Below are 14,429 nucleotides of genomic sequence, written 5' to 3'. Positions count from 1 at the left end.
TTATAAATAGAAATAAAGAATCATTTTTATTATTTTTTACAAAGTAATTTTACTACATACCTTCAGATATTCATTTTTCAATCCCTGATATATGGCCTTGGACGTTTCCGGGATTATGCCTGATAGGGTACATTGAGGTATACGACTGCTGTATTGAAGACTGGAATAACTCTCTCCAGTTGCCAGAAATCGAAGGGTCACCATAAGGCGTTCCTCAACGCTGATAGGATTCCTTAAGTGTGTATTTTGTCGGGATATAATTGGTGCTATTTTTGAAGCAATAAACGTAAATGTTTCGTGATCCATTCTTAAATAGTTTTCATAACTCCTACTATCTTCAGATAGTAACTCTCTTAGCAGATTATGATGGATTCCTCTTAAATTACGCCTCGCTACCCAGGGTCTTTCCCAAAGTCGACGGTTTTTTTCTTTTTTTCTTTTTAACACTAAACACATTGTAACAACAGCAGCACTCATAGCAACAGCGCAAGCTAATGCACGTCTTTCATCCATTTTTAAATAAAAATAACGTCGCGATTCTCTTTAAATTTTACAAAGTTCTTTGATAGTGTAATACTGTTCTACTGCTCAAAAACTTTTCTTAAAAGAACTAGAATCAAACAAAATGTTTTATAAAAGATCTTTGTCAAATATCTTTTATAGTCTAATACCGGCCTAAGATCCCGTTTGCTTCTCTAGCCCCCATCAACACCTCCCAAGTACACACAGACCGTTGCACCTGCGCAATGTGGCGCCGAAAAACGTGAATTGAAAAATTTTTTCCCCATTCAGCCACACAGCGTTCAGTGGACGGTTATTGTGCGGTAAATAGAAGGTCGTCGTAAACCCGTAGGAATTTCTCTCACTCTCTCTCTCTTTCTCTCGCAAACCGGAAAACCGGTTTTTATATATTTTGGATAAAGATAATCCTTAATTTTTAAAGGTGAAGATGGCTACCAACCGTGCTGCTAAAAGTGGTTTTGCCGCAGAGGCTCAACGTAAGGTAAGTCCAAAAGTTATTTTATAATATTTAGTATAGTAATAGTTGATTAGCACAGCCACCTGTTGCCTATTTCTATCCTTTCTCCTATTTAATTCTTCATAAAAATAGTTGTTAAATGATGCTAAAATGAGAAGGGCTTCTTAGGTCCTATATACATCTTACATGGTGTTCAAAATAATTTAGCCCGATCCTTGTTACTCTGAAGTTTCATGAATATATAATTAGTTTAATCTTTATCCTTTATATGAACTTGAAAACATTATTTTGTGCAGAAACTATTCGTTCTTTAGTAATAAATAAGATTTTATAACATGATATACAACTAAAAATGTCAAAATAATATCAACCTAACCTATAAAAGTTTATTGACATCATTAAGATTTGTCATCTGTCATAAGTGTCATTGCTGTCAATTTTCTATTAGGTCAAATTCCTTATTTCCACGTTGCCACACGAATCTCCAATAAATCCGGATTTATTATAGAGAAATTATAAATAATTTTATTATTATTGACAAAAGTATGGTTATTATCCTTAGATCTACATATATATTTTTAGGTCATTTTGATTGGCAATAAGTCAGTGTTGCGAACTTTGAATTGAAAAAAATTACAGATTAATAAAATAGAGCAACTCACACTTTTAACCTGTCCACTATCCAAAACCATTTTAACTGAATCTCAGTAAAATGAAGATAGTGTTTGAATGAAACTTGAATAGTCCTTTGAACTAATTACTTTGACTAGACATTTGTACTTAAAAATTCTGATGTTGCCTGTTATAGATTCTGTACCAGCCCTGTCAAATAATGCACATACCTAAACTAAAATCAGTCTGGCAACACTGAAAAAATGGTTAGCTAGTTTAGCTGCTCATGTAATTTATTTTGGCATTCTATGGTTAATTTTTATCATTTTTACTCTCTTGCTCTCTTTCCCTCTCTCTCTTAGTTCAGTTACGACCTTTAGAAATTGATTATCATGGAGATTTTAGACAGTAAATAAAGATGGGAGCCCTGTTAGCTATACCAAGTTTGTAAAGCCACTTGAACTATCAAGTGACATATTTGAAGTTAAATGTATGTCAATAGACAAATGACTTAAATATAAGAGTATGTAAAACCTGGTAAACCAGCCAATATTCTTTTAGCTTATAAATGGACCCTAAGAATCAGCTGACACAATTGAGGTTTGAGATATGACAATTGACAGGTGAGTGACATCCTGCCTGTTGTCATAGATCAACTAAGAATCTGAAATCTTAAAATTTTAGATTTAAAAATCTCTCTTGAGATAATGGCTCATATGAATAAAACAGAAGCACATACTTTTGCTTAAGTTTTTTGAGATAAACACATTCCGCTTTAATGCAACAAAAAAAGATGGAGGTAGAGTAAAAGCATGTTATTTTATTAGTTTGACTCCGATCCATTGTGGATTTGAATCCTGCGGACGTCTTTCAAATTTATGAATCGATCCTAAGAATCAGTTGACACAATTGAAGTTTGATGTATGACAATTGACAGATGAGTGATCCTCTGTCTGGTGTCTATGTCAACTGAAGATGTGAAATCTGGCAATAATTACAATTTCAAATCATAACTGACATCATGTCTGGATGCAAGTATCTTTGTTATTTTGACTCTTATCCATTAAGAATTTCAGCATGTAAAAGCTGCCAATGTATTTCAGAATTAGCTGATACATTTGACGTTTGACAACAGACAGATGAATGATATCCTGTCTATTGTCAAATATGGAAACTTGTAAAATGATAATTGAAATGTAATTTTGTCATTTTCGACCCTGTTAACTATTGCACCTGACAATGTAAAATTTACTTAGACCTCAAATTAAATTTAAAACGTCTAAATGGATAAAATTCACGGCTGAAGGACCAGCTTTATAAGGAGCTGTATTACATTCAGAAACCTGGTCACCCCCTTGTAAGTAAATTTAAATTAAGTAATTTATCGAATAAAAACAGGCCTGTTAATGTATGGAAGAACAGGATATCCTGTACTCTGGGACCCCACTAAGACCGTGTTTTCACTTTCGTTAACTACATGTAAAGGTTTAAAGTAGATATTCGGGTATGGGTTGCTAGAACAGGTAAAAACCGTTAAAACTTATGCTTAAAAGAGATTTACCGCCAAAAAATTACATAATTATTTCATCAGTATCTTGCGTACGATATACCAGGTGGTCCTCTTTAAAGTGCCTTCTGTTGATGTGTTAAAAATGGCGTTTCTTAACATAAAATCCAAAATGGAGTCTAAGAGGCGACTACCTCGTTAAAGTTTGTTCTATAGACTACCCTGTTGCAGCAGATGCACTGCAAGGATCAATTAAAATTAATTGTTTATTGACCTGAGAGCAGCATTATCACCTTATCATGATATATTATTACGTTGGCTTTACTTTAGTTTGACCCTAAAAAGTTCCTATAGATAAATGTCACCATTTTTGCAATACCTCAAAACGGCTCCTAGGATTTTGCTCAAAATTCTTGCAAGAGTATTAAAAAACGAAACTTTTCTCTAAATATGCGATAACCGTATCTCGTACCGTGTTTAATGGGTGGTCGTTTAAACGTGACCATCCGGTATATATATCAACATCTCGCAAGTAATGACCTAATGTTATTCTTATCCCGTCTGACGGTAAAAAACAGTATGACCATAAAAGGCATATTCAGATATCGAGTCATACATGCGCTTTATATGCCGATATCTTGGCACAGTTTCGTGTAAGGGGGGGTATTACTTAAATATGCGACCACCTCTCGGGCATTTTTTAGTTTTGTGTTTATTCTTTTGCCGAAAGTCGAGCAAATTGAAATTTCTTTTTAACTATTTTTTTTTTTTGGGTGATAAATAGTGAATATGGCAACTGAAGTCTGTAGAGCTACTAAGAGCGGATTGGCTGCCGAGACCCAAAGAAAAGTAAGAAATTCATTATGGTTAAATGATCTTTTTTGCTTATTGTTAAAAAATTCTATGCTATAAGGAATGTACAAATGCATCCTTAGAAAAGTGTACAGTTGGCAGAATTCATTATGTTAAATTTTATTTTAACCATAAAAAAATTAATGGGAATCCGTGGCGTCCGTACCAGAATGGACTTTGATGGTCACAACAGTAATCTTAAAGTTTATGGCTTATTGTTATTTGTTTACTGTATGCCATATGACTTATTCAATTAGAATTCAGTTGGCTACCATATATACTGAGTAATCTTAAGTTAACTCATTAAATGCTGATATAAGTATTATGACCTCTTGGACATGGTGTTTGATCTTTCTACGTTTTGTCTCTCAGAAAATATCATCAACTTATTTTTTTTCAATACAAGTGTTATTTACTTACGTCTTTTATATGCTAGAAATTTAAACGAAAAATATATAAAAAATTATTTTGTCAAAAAAAAATTGCCATATTTTAGAGCACCATGAGTGTGAGAGAGGCAAACTTATGGCGAACGTCATGTATCACACAAAGATGGGTAGATGTATATTTTTATTTTATTTTGTTTTCAGGGCATTTTTTTTTTAATTTATTGCTCTGGATACAGTTTGAAAAAGTTATACCCATCTCTGTCTCATATATGATTTTGGCCATAAGTCTTATTCACTAGTTGCTAACTCATTATGTCAGGAAAACAACGCGAAAAAAGGAAAATCTTGTTTTATTTATTATTTATATATTTATGCATTTTTTTATAATAGAAATTTTAAAAAAAAATTATTTTGTAAAAAAAGTGTCATTTTTAGAGCACCATGAATGTGTGAGAGAAAAAAACTTATAGCGAACGTCATGTGTCAGACAAAGATAGGTAGATCAATATTTTAATTTTCTCTTGTTTTCATAGACTTTTTTTGACACAGTTTAAAACTTTACTCACATATTATTGTCCCTATAAGTCTAATTCACTAGTTGCATGCTTATTATACCAAGGAAAACGCGAAAAAAGGAAAATCCTGTTTCATTAATATATATTGAACTTTAAAAGAAAACTATAAAATAAAATAATATTATAAAAAAGTTCCATTTTTTAGAGCACCTTGAGTGTGAAAGAGAAAAGCTTATGGTGAATGTCGTATGTTAAACAAAGATGAGTAGAGCAATATTTCGTTTTTTTTTCATAGAAGATTTTTTAAAAATTGACGACTCAGGATTTCTGAGGCAGTTTACTAAAGTTATACCCATCTCTGTCTCATATTTCTGCCATAGATCCAATTCAGTAGTTGCTAACTCATTAAGCAAAAAAAAAACAAAGCGAAAAAAGGAAAATCTAGTTTTATGTATTATTATTTATTTATTACGTAATAGAAATTTAAAAATAGAATATATAAAAACAAATAATTTTGTGAGAAAAGTGCCACTTTTTAGAGCACCACGAGTGCGAGAGAGAAAAATGGTGAACGCCATGTGTCAGACAAAGATGGGTAAATTAATATTTTAATTTTGTTGTATTTTCACAGGTTTTTTTTAAAATTTAGTGAATACTTTAACCGAAATTAAATTCTTGATACAGGGCGTTTAAGTACTTGAATGTGAGAGAGAAAAAATTATGGCACACGCCATGTGTCAGACAAACATGAGTAGATCAATACTTTAATTTTATTTTGTTTTCATAAATTTCTTTTTACTTAAACACCTTAACTCAAATAAGATTCTTGGTACAAAATATTTACTATTTACTATAGACAAAAATGGATAGATCGATTTTTTTTTTATTTTAATGAACTTTTTAACCGAAATACAAATCTTAATGCTGAATGTTTACTATTTGAGTGTGAGAGCGAAAAACTTGGCGAACATCATGTCGCACGTTGAAAACAAAAGTGACACTATGGCAAATTTACAATTTTACAGTAGAGCGGTTTTAATTTTAGGGATAATTTCAAAAAGTTCATTTAATTTGTATGGGAGTTTTTTCCTTAATATTAATGATGATTTGCAATGTTTTCTATTGCTAAATATTGCACCTGGTATAATCTTCTAAAATATTATGTCAGAACCTAAGCTAAAACTGGTTTTTGTTTTTAGTGTCATTTTTGTTTTAAAAGATTTGGAAAATATTTGCTAATAGTGACATTTTTTGCTAGGCACTATTATTAGTTTTGGAATACATTGTGAAATAAAAGATAATAGAAATTTACGTTTTTTGTGGTTTTTATTAGAAATGTGGATATAAAAATATTAACAAAACTTACTATTAAATTCTGCACAGAAAAGGTTAAAAAAATATGAACGAAACTTACATTATAGGCACTACTAAATTCTAAACAGGAGATTAAACAAACAGAAAACCAAAATTCCAAAAATTATTTTCAAGGCGATAAATTACGAAGCTTAATCATCTTATTCTTTTAAAATATTATTATAATAGGAATGGTAGAACTGAGGAATGAGATTGGCGTTAATAAGGCTTTGTATATCATTTTTCTTACGTTCTGATATTTTAATTTTTTTTTTGATATAAAGATTTTAAATTTTGCTGATCACAAATACGCTGAAAGTTTCTTTGTAGAGCTATTTCTTTATAGTTGTTATCAAAATAAGATGTTTTGTAAAATATTTGAATATTATTATTAGCAGTTTTTTCAATTCTTATTACTTTAATATCTGATAATTTTACTACATCTTCATTAACATTCTTCTTCAATGAAACGCTTGCTAAATTTTTGATATCAGTAAAATCTGCATAAGATAGTTCATTAACGTTGAAAGGATTGCCACGTTTTTTTGAATTTCTTATAGCAGTTACATATTGCGCCGGGACGTAAATAGGAGCAGACCGTTTTGTTTTCCTTATTTCTTTTTCAATTATGGCATCGCCCAGCATCCCCTTCATTTTGGGTGTGCCCCCTAAATAAAAATTTGTGGGTTATCGATTTAAACTTAAGATTTTTAACGGCGTAAATATACATTCCAATAATGAATTGGTTTTTTTGCTGACCACAGCAATTATCAGAATAGAAAACGCAATCCATATCCAAGATGCTTTCTGCCGACTTTTTCTGAAGAAAACGTAAAACGCACGTGCCAATCTCATTCGCTCCACTCTGACCGTCAGACTCGTCCCAAAAATAACATTCCGTTTGATCTACACCTAGTTCGCATATCGTAAAGTTTAAACAGTTAATTTTAGATTTGTACTAGAAGGTAGATGCTTCGCCATTAGGTATAGTCATTACAAGTCATAGCAAGCTACAACAAACTCTCCGGAAATTAACTCTTTGTCTCTTAGCTTTTCTTCTCTATTTCCTTTTTCTTGTAAATGTCGGTTGTATATATTATTATAAGATATAATATTCTTCTTCTAGCTCCTTCTTTTTTTCTTCTGCTACTTTATATGCCGTGCATTGATCTTTTTTCGGTATAAAGAAACTAATATTAAAATTACAATTAAAAATTTTTCTGTAGGTATGTAACTTAACGAACTGTAAATTGTTTTCATTACAATTTTTTTTGTAATCATTGTATAAATCTATTAAATTTTTTCCACCATCAATGTACTCCCTAGACGTTTGTTTTCTAAATAATGGCTCTCTATTCGAGGAATACTATTATTGTGATCTTTGACGCCATCTATCAACGCATCCGATATTTTTTTGTTTTTTGTGCTTCCCTCTTTCTTCTCCAACTAAGATTCCCCTGCTGTCCATTTTACTAATCACTGTCCTTATAGGTCTATCAGTTATTCCTAGGGTATTTTTAAAAAATATCTTACAGACCTTAACTTTGGCATTATCCAAATCAAAAGTAAAGGAGTGTTTAGATTTTCTGTTTGAATTTATTTTTTTGTACTGGTATTTAGGAATAATTTCTGTCATACTTCGTGCAATAAACTCTCTTTGACGCTCAAGCGATCCTATTCCCCAATACCCTTCAAATAGCAGTTGTCGAGCTGCTTGTGATATTTTGTCCCTGCATTTCACTCGGCAATGATCTCCACAGGATGGTCCCATTTTACGAGCTTCAATAATTCGTTTTGATTTTGAGACCGATACGTATTCTTGCCCTAAATTTCTCAGATTCTTAGCAATAATAGGACGCCTTGTGTTTGCAGACCTTTTTCGAGATCTGGGTATCTGCCGAACTCCATCAGTAGCGCTTTCAGCTGGAAGATCTAGGTTTTCCTGTAAATTTTCAGAAGCTGTTAACGAGCTTGAACTAAATATTCTTCGCCGAGCTTTTTTAGTGAGAGGCTGATATGTTCTATCACATTCAGAACCTGACGAAAATGGTTCAGGTTCACTTTCTTCATCTTGATCATTCTCAGCATCTGAAAACAATAATATAGGAATAGCTAAACAATTAAATTTAAATAAAAAAGGTTGAGCTTGTTAAAAAAAATGATTTTCTTTTAACAAGCTAAACCTTATTTATTGGAAGTGTCCAAAAAAACTGGCAATTAATAAAGGGCAACTAAAATATTATTAACCGTTTAATGGACCTGTAGACGAAGAACTAGGACTTGAAGTTGATAAGGAGGAACTAGTCGATGAGGAGAAACTAGACGATGAACTTGAGCTGGAGTTTGAAGAGACTGATTGTCGGCGGGTGTTTTCTTCTTTGCTGTTCAAAGAGTTGAACATTTCAACAATTTCAATATTCGAACAAATGGCTACTTCTTGAAAAGGTGTTAATGGCTCTTCGCTTTTAATACATTCGGTGGCCGCAGGGGCTGATGGTGTTCTACTCATGCTTGTTATTTTGGTCTCTCCTTCAGATGTGCTAACATTTTCTTTGTTTTCAATGTTTAGCGCCATCGCCAATATTTTGTGGCCTCTGTTCATACTGTCAGTCTATAAAATTAAATTATTTTATATAATATTGAATCAGAAAAAAAAATGACGAAATTACAAATAACTTTTAATATTACACACGTTTTGATGGCGTGTTATAATGTCCCAAAAAACAGTTTAGCTCAGGTCATGAATTTCAATAACGACACAAAACAAAATATGACATCTTTAAAATGTAATTTTTAAAATTTTATTAGTTATTATTTAATACAAAACCGACATTATACAAAAAGGGTCACTGTTGTTCTAGAAAACTTTTAAAAAATGTTCAAGTTTGTGTTAATAAAGTGACACTAAACAAATAGTGTCACTATTGCAATACTATCCTTATTAAAAATTTAGATATTTATTGAAAAAATATGTCACTAAACAAAAAGTGTCACTTTACATATTATACTTAAGATTCTCGAACAACTGGAAATAATACACTGTCACTAACCAAAAAATGTCACTTTTCCAATAAGAGCGCGATGCGTACTGCACATCTGTTTGGACACAACTGGTATAGTGTCATTATTGAAGTAAAGCACGGCTGAAATTTCCGTTAGTTTAAAGTGACATTCGCGCCATCTAGGAGAAATAAGGGGGACTATAGGCAAATAGGTTATTTCGTTTAGTGACGCTTTTGATGTAAAACTTGAATATACTAAAAAGTAAAAATTGACAAATTTCATATAGTGTCACTTTTGTTTTAAGCGTGCGATGTGTTAGACAAAGATGGATAGATCGATATTTTAATTTAAAAAAAACACCCAGTATATAACTTTTATCATAACTGTGACGTAAAAATTCTTTGCCCACGCTGTTTTTTTTTTAATTTTGGGGATAGCTGGTCTAAACTCATAAAAGTGTCAGTTTGAAATGCTAAAATTGCGGATGGACGCCATCTTGGAAATACTCTATCAAAAACAACCCAATATTCTCTTCCTTTTCTAACCCTATATATTCCTTCCTGTTCTAATTTTTGCCCAGAATTCTTTTTATTATTGTAGCTAGTGTAACTTTTGAAATAGAAATTCAGACAGATTCAATTTGTAAAATGGCGGATGGAGGCCCTTTTGGAATACTATTGAGTATTGATCAAAAAAACAAAACGGCGGCGCTCTTTAACCATCTAAAAAATGACTGCTTGACTAAATAAGGTTATGTCTTGTATACCCAATGATTTTTGTGAGTTTTTCTCTCTCTCTCTTTTTCAGTATTAGGCTTCATATCCAATACATCGTGGCTGTCAAATTCAAATTGGCGGATGGCCGCCTACTTTTTACTGTTACGTCTAACAGTAAAAACACCCCTACCCCAATTTGTAGTGATTTTTTTAAATCCGGGCGTGGCTTGTCTGTCGTTCTTACTTTTTGATGTAAGAATGGCAATTTTCAAAATGGCGTCCATTCACTATTTTGAAGATAAACTCACATCTTAAATATGAAAAAAGAGGATGTTAATGATGTTAATTTTATTGAAATGAAAATTAATTTTCTCCCAGATATTGCTCCTGCCTTCTTTTCCTTTTCTACCTATTCTTTTTCTAATCTTTGTCTCGATTTCTTCTTAACTTTAGGCAAGGCTAGTACAACTTTTGATATAGAAATGAGAAATTTAACTTAAAAATAGCGGTCTGACGGCGCAACTAAAACTAAAGTTTCAATTGCATATATTCAATGATTCTTATGGTTCTCTCTCTCCCTCGTTCTCACTTTTGTATTGCGCTACGTATCTTTGTACCCAGTATGTCATGATTGTCAAATTCAAAATGGCGGATGGCCAGCCACTTGATAAAAACAATTAGAGGGCAAAAATAAAATGGCGTATGATAAATAAAATTATTCGGATTTTAGCATATTCTTGGAAGGTACCTAAGAGAGAGATTACAAGGATGAAATTCATTTAGAGGACTATTTCTTCAAACATTTTACATAATATGCATTCAATAAGATTATAAATAATATTGACGTATAAATGTCTCCTACACCATCTTGTATTGCATTAGTTTTTTTTAATTTGTGCGCGATTTGTAAGTCGTTCGTTTGACGTAAGAATGGCAATTTAAAAATGGCGGATTGGTGCCATTTTAAAATCAATAGGATTTTAGAACGAAAAATCAGTTCAACTTCCCAGATATTTTAGGGAAATTACTTATTTTTAAAACGATATTTTATTAATTTGTGCATTATGCAACTTTTAAATAAAACATTATCTTCCTATATCAAAGCTTTAAGATTCTATAAGATTCCTTTCAATTACATTGGTTTTTTCAAGATTATAAGCGTATATCGGCCATTTTAAATCTCGAAGCTGTCAAAAGTTAGAACATGAAACACATTTTAAAATTATTTATAGCGAACCAAGAAGATAGACGGGGAAAGTTGGTTCAGACAACAATCTATGGAATGTTATAAAAACATAATGCACTATCTATTAAAATGAAAAGGCGAACTGCAATGTCTTCCAGGCACAGTTCAAGAAAGAACATCAATCTCTTCAGTAAAATAATCATAGAACATTGATTATATTTAGTGCGGGACGTATATACATATGAGGTCAAAGGAAATAATTTAAATAAATTTAATTTTTTTTAATTGTCCACATAACCGTCGGTAGGCCATATGCAGAAGTGACAAATAGACAGGATGAATACTAATTCGTCTATATGCGCTTATAGAGTGGCCACCTAAAACTGAATAATAATGAGTCAACCGTTCAGTTTACTGAAAGTTAAACAATTCAACTTCTTCTTAGAAGCCTTACAATGTCCAACCGCATCAGGTGCTAAACAACTCTCCCACTTCCTAATTAGTAAACCTACACCATAAAAGGGCGTGCCAGGGGATAAATTAAAGGATTATGTCCGCTCACACGTTTAAATATATTTCTATGGTAATATGAGAACGATAATATTAATAATAATGCAACTATCCCGAGGATATCAACGCCCCAGATTAGGAAAAGTGATTTAATCCAGTTGTGCAGCTGCAACGGGGCGAGCTGAATCTGGGTCAACATGAAAAATCGATAAAAAGGGTTTGTTGTTTGTTTATCTTCTCATTGGGAGCGTCTTGTAAACATGTATGAGATCATCTTGTATGAAAACCATTTCGAAAGCAAACAGTCTGATTAATAAGGGAGAATTATATTAATGGACTGTTCTCAGTTTGGATGAATTTTTTGCATCTATTAAATGGCATTTATATGTTTTATGGAGAAAGGTTCACCTCACTTGGAAATCGCTTTTATATGGTTATATTTTTGTACCGATTTAATCGCATGTATTTTCTCTAAAAATGTGGAAAATTAATTAAAATCACTTGCCTTAACTTAAATGTTAAATTTTCAGGATAAAAAAGGAAAATTCTCATTTTGTATGTAATTTTTATACAGTGCATCCGTAAAGTAGCGAATAAATTCAATAAAAATAAAATGGACCTTTTTGAGCAAAAAAATACCCAAACCCGCCGATTTTAGTACTGGGTTTTGAATTTTTCTACGTGGAAAGGGTGACTGAAAAAAAAGTGATGTCATCAATGGATTTTTTAAATGGAAACCACCATTTCAAAATCAGAAAGAACGCATTTTTTACAAAGGATATGGTACAAATGAATAGTAGTTACATAAGCAATTTTGAACGAAAAATTATGATAAAATGTAAAATTAAAGAAATATTATCTAAATTAAATGTTGGTATTTTGGTTCCTTAGTTGTTGTCAGTGTCAAAAAATGAATGTATTTTGATGCAACTGTTTGAAGGATTTTTACATTTGCAAGTCTTGTTTACCCTTTTTGAGAGGCGAAAGCAGTGTCATCCTGCGTTTTATTAGTAACTACACTTTATTAACTAGTGTTATTGTATGAAATAGAAAATTCACCAAACGTGAAAGAATTGAAATTTTGTGCATGATTGGTTTTTTAGATATGTCGCCTACCCAAAAGGAGGTGGTTCAGTTGTTTAATGCAACTCATCCTGATCGGTCGCCTTTTAGCCAAAGTATGGTAAGCAGAGTTGAACCAAAGTTTAATGAATTCAGACATTTTCGGGATACTCAAAAAGCTGCTCAGGATTCAATAACTGAAGAAGATGAGCTTAACGTTCTGTTAATTGGTCCAAGATAATCTCAAAGCCACAATCACAGGCACGGCTTCTAATGTTAATTTATCACGATCTACTGTGCATGAAGTATTGGAAAAAGCAAAGTTCCACCCATATAAAATATTCTTACTTCAAGAGCTATCGGAAGATGATTTTGATCGCCGAAATGGATTTTGTGAGTAAATGCAGCAATTATGTAATGATAAGAATAATTTTGTAAAACGGATAATATTTTCTGACGAAGCAATGTTTACTCTAAACGGCTATGTGAACAGACAGAATTGTCGATACTGGACGACCGAAAACCCTTAATGTCATACACAACACCCTCAAAAAATCAATGTGTGGTGCGGTATAGTGGAAGGAAGAGTTTTAGAACCTTACTTTTTTGATGACACTCTCATTAGTAAGAGATTATTTGGACTTTCTTCAAAATTATCTTATCCCAGCTCTACTTTTATATTTTTATATTATATTAGATCACTTTCTATCCGGATGGATTTGGGAGAACCCGACATGCACCGACGTGATTTTTTTTCAGCAAGACGGAGCCCCGCCACACTATGCTTTACCCCTTCGCAATTATCTAGATGAAGTTTTTCCAAATCGTTTGATAGGTAGACGAGGGTTCATTGAATGGCCACCCAGATCGCCAGATTTATCACCCTCGGTTACTTTTTATGGGGATACTTAAAAAATAAAATGTATGTCACTAAACCAGCAAGTTTAGAAGATTTAATAGAAAAAATACGCCTGGAAATTAGAAATATTACTCCAGATGTCATTGACAACGTTAAAAAAAAATTTTTAAATCGCCTTGGTTATTGTCAGGTTGTTAACGGTGCCCAATTCGAACATTTAACTTAGATAGTATTTCTTTAATTTTACATTTTATCATCATTTTTCTTTCAAAATTGCTTATGTAACCACTATTCATTAGTACGAAGTCATTTGTAAAAAAATGCATTTTTTCTGATTCTGCATTAAAAAATGGTAGTTTAAAAAACATTGATGACGTCATATATTTTTTTGAGTCACCCTGTATATTTAATTTTCACTTAGAAAATCCCTAAACCAAATATTAAAAACGACGGGTTCGGGCATTTATTTCAGAAACGGCCCATTCCATTTTTATTGAATTTATTCGCTCCTTTAGGGATGCACTGTTTATCACATTTATACGTATATGGCCATTTCATTCCTTTAGTACATAAAAAAATCATCACAAAGTCAAGATTGTTTATTATTTTTTAGGGTATATTTTTCAGAGATCGGTTTCAAAATAGAGAAAAACCAATTTTTAGGTTTTTTGTAATTAATCATATTTATGGTTTTCCAGGCATCTAACGTCACTTTTTACGTTTTTCGTTTAATTTTTTTTTTCTTTAAGGCACTTGTCATTTTAATATTTTCCCTTTTAAATGATCTTTTATGTTTTTTTGTACATTTTTTAGATCTGACCAGGCATAGTTATTAGAATTTATTTTTACTGCATGAACTTATGGTTGCAGGCATTTGGTTAATTTT

The 14,429-nt window shown here is 31.9% G+C and overlaps 1 protein-coding gene across 2 annotated transcripts in view; it reads left to right on the top strand.

Moving 5' to 3' along the window:
• Nucleotides 1–778: 778 nt before the first annotated feature.
• Nucleotides 779–14,429, top strand: part of LOC126739209 (myophilin) — a 60,095-nt gene continuing 46,444 nt past the window's right edge. The window contains exon 1 of one of the 2 annotated variants that reach the window (XM_050444785.1): nucleotides 779–1,003. In XM_050444785.1, the coding sequence (XP_050300742.1) occupies nucleotides 950–1,003 (54 nt within the window). In that variant the 5' untranslated portion in view covers nucleotides 779–949. Of the gene's footprint in view, nucleotides 1,004–3,778; nucleotides 3,948–14,429 lie in introns of those variants that run through there. The other variant, XM_050444784.1, reaches the window with a different exon arrangement.

Source organism: Anthonomus grandis, chromosome 8 (assembly GCF_022605725.1).
Source record: "Anthonomus grandis grandis chromosome 8, icAntGran1.3, whole genome shotgun sequence".
NCBI classification, from domain to species: Eukaryota; Metazoa; Arthropoda; class Insecta; order Coleoptera; family Curculionidae; genus Anthonomus; species Anthonomus grandis.
The sequence above is the reverse complement of the archived record's forward strand: the minus strand, read 5'-3'. Positions and strand labels throughout refer to the sequence as shown.